Genomic DNA, 12,101 nt, shown 5'->3' with positions numbered 1-12,101 from the left:
AAGATTGATTGAATTGGAGATGTCCCAAAAAAGTTGTACACACCGGATGGTCTAGCGATCAGCAAGGTGTACATGCCAGAGTGTTTCTGACAGAGAAGGAAAAAGTTGAAGAACACGCCGGATGGTCCGGCTCTCAAAGGTTTGTACACGCCGGAGCATTCCAAAGGAAGGAGTCGAAGAAGCTACATGCCTGATGGTCAGGCGCTCTGAAGTTCTACACGCTGGAGGGTTTTGTGTAGAGAAGAAATGGCTCGGTTGGCAGAAAAAGATATACACGCGGGATGGTCCGGCGCTCTGAAGATGGTGCACGCCGGAGTATTTTCAGTTGAGGGAGAAAATACATAACACATCGGATGGTCCGGCGATGAAGATGTTGCTACGCCGGAGTGATTTGTCCAGAGAAGATGTCAATGGCTTGTTTGGCGTGGTTGAACATGCCAGATGGTCTGGCGTTGAAGATTAGCTATGTTAGAGTATTTTGCACAGAGAGAAGTGGCGCGGTTTGGCTCAAGGGTACACGCCGGGTGGCCCGGTGATGGAGTTGAAGGCAACGCCATAATATCCGGTGTTCAGAATGAATTTGAGTGGGGTTCCAACGGCTAGTTTATGGAGGATGTACATGCGGGATGTTTCGATGAGTGCAATCTATTTATACCGGATCATCCGACGTATACAGAAAAGTTGAGCCGTTGGAGCAACGGCAAGTCTGCGGGGTTGAGGTTATAAATACCCCTCCACTTGGTCATTTAAATGTGTGGCTATCTAGGGGAAGCTCATAGACACTTGTGAAGACATTGAAGCCATCAAAGTATTTAAAGTTATCATCCAAGGCAATTAGAACATAGATTAGTGAGTGATTAGGCCTAGAGAGAGTTGTTGCTAGATGTTGCTAGCTAGAGAGTAGATCAAGGACTGAACCTACTGTGTACCAAGTTGTTGCTAGTTTATCTTGTGTAGTTTTTGGAGCCGAATAGTTTTAAGTGTCTTAATTCACCCTCCACTCTTAGGATGTCACCGATCCTTACAAGTGGTATCAGAGCCTCGTGCTCTTGATAGGTTTAACTGCCTAGAGTTATGACGTCCGGGGTTGAGATGGATACCTATAGTGCTCCACAGTTTGACTGCACTTACTTTCCTCGTTAGAAAATTCTAATATCTTGTTATTTGTAAGCTCGAGGTTTAGATGTTTGGAGAGTCATCGAAGAAGGGATGAAACCATATGGCACCAACAAGGAGAGGCAATTAGATGCATTGACGAAGAGTATCCTTTTATCATCTTTATGCATCGATGCTTTCAATAGAGTTTATTCTCTCACCAATGCATATGATATTTGAACTGACCTCATTGAAATACATAAAGGCACAAAGGATATGCGCAATTAGAAATATCATGTGCTACTCACTAAGCTTAATGGAATCAAACAACTTCCCCATGGGCTCGGGTGTGTGAATAAGGGAGTGGGGAGAGGGGAAGGAGCAGCTGGGCCAGCCCAGCCGGGAAAAGGAGAGGGATGGCCGAGCCTTTTTCTTCTTTTTTTATTTTTTTATTTTTTTATGTGTATGTACACAGGTGCAATTATATGACAAAATTACACCGTACATGGCTAACATCTAATAAATCAAGATTCTCTAGATTTTCTTTTAAATGAGAAAGTAAACCAGAAAAAGCTAGGTCAGCCAAATCTCTATCAGAAATTGTCAAATTAAAATATCGGTTTCTTGTATCTCTAAACCTTCGAATGTATTCCACAACGGACTCATTATGTTTTTGTTTAACCGATGTCAAATATGACAATCTAAGCTCAGTGTTCGTAGTATAAAAATACTCATGAAATATTTGTTCTAATTGAGGTAACGTATAAATAGAATTAGGTGCTAGAGAAGGAAACCAGATAAATGCAGGGCCAGATAATGAAAAAGGAAACAATCTCAATTTCAACATATCGCTAGCACTAGCTTCACCACACTGCAAGATAAATTGAGCAAAAGAGTGGTTCTACCATCATCCTCAGTAAACTTAATAAACTCAGGCACTCTATACGCTTTGGAATACTGATATTATCATAGAAATCAGGGTGTGGTTTTTGATAGACACGTGCTCTGCCCTTAGGTTCTACCCCAAAGTATTCCTTTAAAATACTAGACATTTGCTCTCTAATACTTCTGTGTCCCATGGGTTGCTCGGCTGGGGACCGAGTAGGAATCATATTAGTTTGTTGTTGCTGCCGAAAAGAACGTGGTGGTGTATCATGAGAATGCGGCACAACGGGCTGTGGATATGGAGTATTTTGTGGAGGCACATTAAAATAAGTCTCCGACAATGGACTGTAAGGGATGTCAGAGTCTTGTGGAGGTATAGGAGGCGCACTATATGCAACGGTATTATATGAAGCTATTGGCATGTTTGTTGAAATTTCATTAACTCGGCTATTGTTATTAGTTACATATGGAACCGAGTTAATCATACTAGATGTAGTATTTGACAATGGAAAAACGAATGGTGTGACCTCCGGTTTAGTGGCATCTAGTGAAGTAGGTGGTGGTGTCACAGCATTAGCCGAACCTACAACATTAGTTTGGCTATAAATTTGTTCCATCGGCATACTTTGTTGTGTAGGTATAGGTGGCATAAATTTTACCGATGAATCAAAAAGACCTTGCTAAATTCTACCATCATTAGAAGTTGAAGCATTAGCATCATGTGATAGAGGCCACTTTAGTGTATCCTTAATATTTTGTATCTCAAGAACCATTGACTCTAAACGGCTACAGAGTGATTGATTCAAACCCTTAACTAATGCATCGAACTTATTACTCATAACAACACCTACTTGCTGATCAATCATCAAAGCAACTTTCTCTTCAGAAGGAGATGCGTTACTCACAATGGGAGTTACCTCGGGCTTTGTATAGATAGGCGTGAAATCTCCTCCCTTCCGGACAATGCCCTGCCTCATCTTTTGGTAGCGCGAAGCGAACGCCCTGACAACTCCATCTTGTGCCTTTCATATTTTTGTTGTGCCTTCTCATCTAGCTCCTCGATGACAGGCACAATGACGTTGTCGGGGTTGACTTCGGATCCGTTCGTCATTGCTAAGGTTTTAAAATTCGGCTAAAAGGTAGCCGAAAGTTTCTTCCCTAGCGGAGTCGCCAAAAAGTGTGTTGACGCGAAAAGTTGCCACACCAACACACTGAGCACCTCGTGTGCAATATCCGGCGAGCAGCACACAGGATACCCCGATCATGGCACTGCATCGTCGGACCTTCGTCGTCACTCACGCTCGGGACGGACCCCATCGGAGTGCAGATAGCCGACGGCTTGTCCTTGGTCGTTGGAATCAAGAATAGGTAGCAATATAGATTGAAAAAGAGAACGAAACTACATGAACTAGGTAAAAAACAAAAGGTAAAGTAGATTGATTTGATCGATTGGTTGATATCCTCAAGAAGCCGACCTCGGTTAGCACCTTGGAACTACCCTCGTCCAGCTGGCCCACGCTGATGATGATGTTCTTCAGCCGTGGGATGAAGTAGACGCCGGAGAGCACCTTGTGCTCTCTGTTCTTCCCAGCGAACAGTATGGTGCCACAGCCGTGAATGTCGACCACCGAGCCATCTCCGAAACGGACGGAGCCTATCACACCTTGATTGAGCTTTGCGAAGATATCATGGCGACCCGTCATGTGGTTAGTGGTGCCGGTGTCGAAGTACGAACCCTCCAAGTGGTCACCGTTGTGGCTGGCACCAAGGTGGACTTGTGCGCGGTGCTCGTCGAGGTGGACGTGGCTTGGTGGGGGCTCTTGCACATCACCGAGAGCGCACACCTGCTCCATCAGGAGCGCGGGCTCGTCTTCTTCGTCCTCGTCCTGGGCCAAAGCGCCTACAATTGCGGCACTTGTCATGGGAGAGATCGCGCGTGGCCTCCTTGCTATCGGAGTTGTCGCCTCCCCCTTTCTTCCATAGTGCTCGCGTATGGCGATGGGCATTTCCGCTGCCCGAGGACCCTTGGCCCTACTTCCATTCCTTCATGCGAGCGAGCCATTGCTCCTCGGGGTGAGGAGGAGCTTTCCGCCGACGGCAGGGGATTCTTTCAGATCGAGATGATCCTCCACCACCTTTAGCCTCCCAGTCACTTCCTCTAGCGTGAGCGACGAGAGATCGAGAAGAGTCTCGATGGACAGAGCAATCTGCAAAAATCTCTTTGGGACAATTCGCATATATCTTTCTACCAACTTCTGTTCTTCCATCGTTTCTCTAAGCTCGGCGAGGTTTGTGACGAGGCCGGAGCGACGATCCTCCACCGCCTTTAGCCTTCCAGTTACATCCTCCAGCGTGAGCGAGGTTGGTGACGAGGCTAGAGGGACGATCCTCCACTGCCACAGAACGAAATTGCCTTGAATTTCTTCCGCAGTTGTTACGCTGAGGCCTTGCGGACGCGATTTTCACCAACGCACGTCGACGTGATGGCGTCCCAAGCCTGCTTGGCACTTGTTTTGACAGTGAGCGTGCCGATCATCTCCTGGGGCATGGCCGGAGGATAGCCTCCAGTGCCATGCGATCTTCTTGGAAATCCGCATCGCCAAAGTCCACTTCATCCCAGAGGCCACGAGCTTGCAACATGATCTTCATGAGCAGACTCCAGTCGGCGTAGTTGCTCCGTGTGAGGATCGAGTACGACGCACCACCAACCTCTTTGACCACACGCTGGACGACCACATCATGACCACCGACGTTTCGATCACAATCATCGTAGCGACGATGAGTGGAGCATCGACGGTTGAAGCGCCGCCCGAGACTTAGAGCCGCACTTACTCGTAGGAGCCGACACCGCTGGGATTGATCAACCCTGGCTCTGGTCGAACATGCCCACACTTGGGCAAATGACCAGAAACGTTCCCTCTTAGCACACATCCGTGTGTCCAGTGCCGGCACATATGTCATGCCGTGTGACCACTCAAGGCCTACACGCGCCATGCGCCCTATGCCAGCACCCCTAGCCCACATGAGCCCGTGTAACCGCGAGGGTCAGCTTTGATACCAATTGTTGGACTTAGATCCTGCGAGAGATGGGTTGATAGAACACACACGCGAGCACACACAGGACACATGAATTTTTCTCGCTGCCAACAGCCTCTGATGTTTATTCAAACACCCAAATGCTTATAACTGCTAACAGCTTCTAATGGATTACATCGAATGAAACACATTAGGTGCTTCCATCCGACGAAGCACATTCGGTGCTTTTCTTGCCACCAGCAGCTTCTAATGTTTATTCCAACATCCAAAAACATATAGCTGCTGACAGCCTCTAATCGGTCTTCCAGGGGGTCACCCCATATTTATAGACCAGCAACCGGTCTACTGTAGATATAGTACGGTGGTGCTACAGTACCCTTGTATACTCCCTGCATCATCCGAGATATTTCTGCTACAGTACACACAACGATTATCCTAACAGAGCACCATTTAAAGGGTTCCATTCAGATGCAAGGCAACTGATGGGCAAAGGGAGCAAAAACAGGACATGGGCTATTTTTAGAAGCGTGCAACCTGAAGAAATAAGAAAAGTCAAATCAATATACTGAAGATGTGGGCGTACTTGTTTCTACACCTCTTATAGCAAGGTCAGCTAAGTGTCACAAGCAATTGCAGAGCAATAGAAAACTGAAATGGAAGCAGGAAAAGTAAAAAAGAAATCTGATACATTACTACATTAGTGATACAGAAGTCATGTAAGATGCCCTAGAAATAAACAGAGGATTGAAGAACGAAGCCACAGTGTAAAGATACCATGTTAATGTTTGTAATACACATATATACATGATAACTGAAGTGGGGGGGGGGGGGGTGAGTGAGTGAGTACACGCATAATCAGCAAAATGTATGGAGAAGCAATAATTCATTGGATACTCAAATGCATGCAATTAGCTTTGTGTGAAGAACTATGAATGATAATTCAGTCAACAGCGGCATGTAACTGATCATACCCAATGAGCCTTCAAGAAAAAGGGAAGCCGCAAGGCAAAAGGTCAACATATTGTGTTACTGCTTAGAATAATTAAATGCAGATATTTGACATATTGTTTAGAACTAATCAGTAAGCTGACATATAGTCAGAACAGCTAAATTCAATCATTTGTGTCCATTCCAAACTAATCAACAAGTCAAACAATCAGTACTATTCCGAAGTCAAAAAACTATCTTATTGTCAATGCCATGCAATTCAATTTAAATAACTCTATGTAAAGCATTGTGGATGTCATCTGCTAACAGAATTTCTATACAGTGAGGGTTTTTATTTCTCTATAACTTGGTATCCTAGATCCTAGCATACGCAAAATTTTCTAACACACTTACACAGCTTACTTTCTTTCACGCAAATGAAGGTTATGGCAAATGTCAGAAATATAGAAGAAATATAGAAGCACGAGTGGAGGAGAGTTCAAGTTAGCTTACGCATGTTAAATGTACACAGGAACTTCAGAACTTTGAAAACTCTCTCATCAATGACTTCACACTTGATTTCGACTATCTTAAGGTGTTCTGAAATTGCAGCTGATCGCTCCATTGAACTGAAGCTTCCTTTCATTTCCATTTTATGTTTAGGCCCCTCCAGTGAACAAGTGGAGAAAAAAATCCATGATCAATCAGAAGTGCAATAATTCTAAAATTCAGCAATTGCCCATTTATGAAATGTGTACCTCAGAAAAGAGTTGAAGAGTGAGCTTCTCCAAAACCGGTGAATGCTCAAGAATACAAGCTAATGCACGGAGGTTATCAAGCACACACCAGTAATCATTGAGCAACAAAGTCTTTAACTTGCTAAATGTAGGGGCACCATCTCAAATTCCTTTTGAAAATAAACTGGAGAAGGTGCAAGCCAAAAGGATGAGATAATCTTCACAGTGAACATATAATTTCAGTTAGTGGCAATGCAAGCAAAAAGCAAAGGTCTGCCTAAGTGACATATATTAATGTCCAGAATGATATAAATAATGCAGCAGAAATACAAAACTGAGGTAAGGTGTAAGCATACCATTTCAGGTAAAGAAATCAACACCAAATTCCTAGCTTCTGATAAACCTTTTAGAAGCACACAACTGTTACCACCATCGCCAATATCACAAGAAGTGTCACACGACTCACAATCACAATCCTGATATACATCCCAGAGTTTATTGCAGCGGTCATCACATTGCTCGGTTATTCGAACAAATGCCTCTATTAATCCTGGAATGCACTCAAGGATGGGAGTGTTGTCCGAAAGGCTATCTAGAAGCAGTGAAACTAGATTTGGGGCATAAATTCGAATGCGGGAATCGTGACCGAAAACGGAATAGGTGATGCTCAGACTTTTTAGGGATTCAGACGACATTTTCTTGGCCCGTGAGACATCACAGTGCTCAAACTCTAGATGTTCCGACGCTGGACAGCTCGAGATGATAAGGAAACTGGTATGACACCGTACACCGTGAAGCTCTAGCCTCGTCAGGTGCTGGGAGACGAGAGGCAAGTCGTCTAGCAAAAGCCAGGGATCGATGTACTCGTTCCGGTGGATGTGGAGCTTGAGCACCCGAACCTTTTCCGGTTTCAGAATTTTACAGTAGTCACTGGTAAAACCGAAAACCCCACTTTTTGGACTGAATATCAAATTTTTCGGATGAGGTTTTTTATAAATTGAAATTTAGAGAAAATTTAAAGCAAACCGGTTATTCTTTACCAGTTTAACCTTTACCGGCACCCACCGCTCAAACCAAAATTTTGGGAATTTCGACGGTAACCAGCAAGAAAAGAAAGCCCTTGTTGCATTGCGTCCTCACTGTTCTCGTATGCTGCCTCTCTGCTCCAGGTTATGACCATTGTCATTACCTACAAGATCAGATTGCAGATACCACGTTGGCTCAACATAATCGAGGATGTGACTTTTGTCTGTGGCTTCACACGACTTTAGGGTGTAAATCAGTCCGCCATCATCCTCCATTCAGGAGTCTTGGTCGCCCCTGGTTCCATTCGTGATCGAACATTAAGGAAATTAAGACAGCACAATCCAATAGTCGGGCCTCTTTAAGGAAATGCGAGTTGAGAACACTACAGCGAAGGGCTCCAAGGCAGATCACGGGATGAAGCTAAGAAATTTAGAGTTTTGTTTGAGTTTCGGAATGAGCAATTGACACCAATGTCAGACATAGATCGGTTTAGACTTTTGCACTGATTGAATCGTAGTCACAGGAGTCAGTGGTTGGTGGCGTGTTCCGCAACCCTGGGTTGTAGTCCCAATTCGAGGGGCAGGTTGAACAAGATCAGTGTTCTATTTCTGACTGGGTCGCCACCCCTTTTGCCGTAGGGTCATGAGCTCGGGCTCCAGCTTCTCCGCTGAAGGGAGAGGGGGGGGGGGGTGACGGCAGACGAGAGGGGGTCTACAAGTATGATTGAACGAGAGGGAGTCTGTGGCCTAGCGCCTTTGGGGACGACGGGAAGCTACGCTATAACAAAGGATTGAACAGAGAATGTGTATGTGTGGCGGCGGGCGGCTTCAATGGCGATGGGAGGCAGTGCTATAGCGAAGGATTGAGAAGGTGGCGCTGCGTTGTGGAAGGAGAGAGAACAAGACGAGGGAAAGAAAGTGGCGGTACCTAGTTGCGTACGTAACAGCGTGAGACTCACGCATAGGGCGTTGGATGGGATGGCAAGTTAAGTGGTGTAGCCTGGATGTGCCGTCAAATAGCTACCCAACTTATTATTTATTCTCTTTTCTTTTCTTCTTCAATTTTAAGCATGTGATGCCTGAGTGGATATTGTGCATCAAACTCATTCTTCCTCCCATGGTTATCAACCTAGATTATTTGGGGTCCTGTATCACATCGCAGATTATCGACTCGAGAGGTATACCCCTTTGTTCTCCAATTTTGTGAGGTGTCGACCTGTGTCCCACAACCCCATTCCTCCATCCAATTGAATTAGATTTCTGTGACTATGGATTGAATCCAAGAAACATTTAGGACAACTTATAACACCTTTGGCTCATGAGTATGTAACTACGATCTGCGGAACACGATCTGTGTAAAACAATCCAGTAAGGTCTATCTTAACAGGGTTGAACCTTGAACGGACCAGAGTGCTCAGGGCACAGTTCCGGCATGGTGGCTCTTGATACCAGCGACATGGAAGGTCAGAAACATGTTTGAAAGTTGAAATTTGCAAATCTCTTTTCAAATTTTGTACTGAGTTGTTGGTTAAAATAACACGGTTGAATTTTCTCTGGAACTTTTGAAACATCACAGAAATGTAGCTAGTTGAAACTTCTCAAACGCTTGCTGAAAAACGCTAATGAATAATGAAACATGGTTGGAACTTGTTTTTGGAACTTCACTACCCTGAAACATCGATGTGACTTGCCCAAAAGGTTTTGAAACTTGTGAAGCCCATATGAATTATCTGAGATTTGACAGCTGTCGAAACTTGTTAAGGCCAACTCCAGCAGGTACCTAAATTTCCATCCTCTAAAATACTATTACCGCATCTACTATCACTACTACAGCTTCCCTCATTCCATTCATCTCCAGCAGATCCCTTATATCTGGACCTCTTTTTTCTCTTTCATGTTTTTTAATGTTATGTGGGCAACCGCCATAGCAGGTTTTTTTTAAAAAATATTCGGGGTTCATTTGACGCAAAAAATGGAACCTCAAAATTTTGTGCTGACATTTGGAAGGTTTTTAAATTCGTAAAATTATCTATGATATTTGGTCGGGCTTGTTGCGGAAGACAACGTGGCTTGCAGAGGAAGGTTTTGGAGTAGTGGCTTCCCGTGGAAGGAAGGGAGCTTGCTTCCGCCAGAAGATTGTGCGTGGCACTATAAGTACGAGGGAGGAGGATGGTTAGAATTGGAAGCCACCGAAATGGATCCTCGGCAAGCTTGGAAGGAATACTTGAGGGAGTTGTGTTTCTCGTCCAACGACTCATCCGATGAAGAAGATGAATTGTTCATGGAGGGTATGAGAGCTTGGCAAGCCGACCTGGAGGAATCAGAGAGGCGACCATGGGGTGGCTCAGTGCCAGGTCGGAAGCGCATCAACTGGTACCGGCTCAAGGGCCATATGAAGTTGTTCAACGACTACTTTGCCGATCCCCCCGTGTACCCTAACTACATATTCCGACGCAGGTAATGTTACATTCGCTAGTGTTAAGGTGTACAAAATCGGTGTGTTGTTCGTAATCATGTGCGTTCTTGCAGGTTCCGGATGAAACGCAACCTGTTTCTGAAGATAGTTGCAGCTGTTGAAGAGAAGGACCCCTGGTTCCAGCAGAGGAGAAACGCAGCTGGAGAGCTCGGGCTATCGGCATTGCAAAAAGTGACTGTGGCATTTCGTATGCTAGCATATGATGCGCCGGCTGATTCTCTCGATGAGTGCCTTCGGCTTGGTGAGAGCACTATCATTGAGAGCATGCGTCGTTTCATCAATGCTGTTGTGCAGGCATTCAGCGATGAGTACCTTCGTTCTCCTAATGAGGAGGACACTGTGCGTTTGCTAGTCATCAACTCGCGCAGAGGCTCCCCCGGGATGTTAGGAAGCATTGATTGTATGCATTGGAGGTGGAAGAACTGCCCCACGGTGTGGGCCGGGTCTTATACGGGGCATGTTAACGCTCCGACTATCATTCTGGAGGCGGTAGCGTCGCACGACCTGTGGATCTAGCATGCCTTTTTCGGCATGCCTGGTTTGCTAAACGACATCAATGCCCTCCACCGATCACATCTCCTCGATGACTTAGCCGCCGAGAGGCACCAAAGGTTAATTACACAATCAATGGTCACGAGTACACTATGGGTTACTACCTTGCCGACGGAATTTATCCAGAATGGGCCACGTTCGTGAAACCCATTCCGTCACCTGTCGGCCGGAAGCGCCAACACTTCGTCGTGCAACAAGCGGCGGCTCGTAAGGATGTGGAGCGCGCCTTTGGAGTCCTTCAGTCGCGGTTTCCCATTGTTCGGTGGGCAACACGGTTATGGGATGAGGAAACTTTGTCCGCCATCATGACCGCATGCATAATCATGCACAACATGATTATTGAAGACGAGCGTGAAGACGATGATGTGGAGTACGTGTACGAGGGAGCAGGTGACGACGTCCAGCCTTCTCACGACGTGACGCCACCATTGATGGTCTTGAGCCAACGATACAATGCTATTCGATGCAAGCAGTCCCATGTTAATCTCCGGGAAGACCTAGTCGAACACCTTTGGCAGTTACACGGAGGCGACTTCTAGCGTCATGGTAATAATAGGATGCGCTATGTTTCCGCATTCCTTATATTGTGTAATCGGTATCGAGCTGCACGTTTAGTGCATTGTACTGTGTTTGATACTGATAGTGTGTGCTATTGTCTTCCTTGTACTGTGGTAGTTTATGATTGTCGATGTATCGTATAAAGGGTACCAAGCTGCACGTGTAGTGCATTGTACTATGTTTGGTATTCAAAACATCGCGTTACCATATGTTTGGTGTGCAACTCATCCTGCAAATTCAGACCACAACCTGATAACACAATCAGAAATTTGACAGCTCAATCTGAAAATTTCAGACCACATCTTTGGGAATTTCAGACCACACGCTGAAATGTGACAACAGAATCTGAAAATTTCAGACCACAACCATGAATAATTTCAGGACACAATCAGAAATTTCAGGACACAATCAGAACATTTCATACCACAACCTGAAATTTGATAAGACAATCCTGCAAATTTCAGACCACAAGCAGACCTTTCAGAACACAAGCTGAAATTTCAGACCACAACCTGATATTTCAGAAGAACACCTGACATTTGACAACAGATCCTTGTAATTTCAAACCACAAGCTGACAATTTGAGACCCCAACCAGATATTTCAGACCACATTGTTTAGTTTGACAACAGATCCTTGTAATTTCAGATCACAAGCTCAAATTTCAGACAGCAAGCTGAAATTTCAGACCACAAGCTGAAATTTCGAACCACAACTTGATATTTCAGAACACAAGCTCAAATTTGACAACAGATCCTGAAATTTTCAGACCACAAGGTGAAAATTTCAGACCACAACCTGAAAATTTTAG

At 45.1% G+C, this 12,101-nt stretch overlaps 1 protein-coding gene and 1 pseudogene across 1 annotated transcript; one reads left to right on the top strand and one right to left on the bottom strand.

Moving 5' to 3' along the window:
- Positions 1 to 5,176: 5,176 nt before the first annotated feature.
- On the bottom strand, positions 5,177 to 7,576 carry LOC133900938 (uncharacterized; annotated as a pseudogene).
- A 2,323-nt stretch (positions 7,577 to 9,899) lies between these two features.
- LOC133900255 (uncharacterized) lies at positions 9,900 to 10,697 on the top strand. Its single transcript, XM_062341366.1, has 2 exons — positions 9,900 to 10,162; positions 10,235 to 10,697. Exons 1-2 carry the CDS (start codon positions 9,900 to 9,902, stop codon positions 10,695 to 10,697), a joined length of 726 nt encoding a protein of 241 aa, XP_062197350.1.
- Positions 10,698 to 12,101: the final 1,404 nt, after the last annotated feature.

The sequence above is a fragment of the Phragmites australis genome, chromosome 19, assembly GCF_958298935.1.
Source record: "Phragmites australis chromosome 19, lpPhrAust1.1, whole genome shotgun sequence".
In the NCBI taxonomy this organism is placed as follows: domain Eukaryota; kingdom Viridiplantae; phylum Streptophyta; class Magnoliopsida; order Poales; family Poaceae; genus Phragmites; species Phragmites australis.
This window is presented reverse-complemented; position numbering and strand designations above follow the sequence as displayed.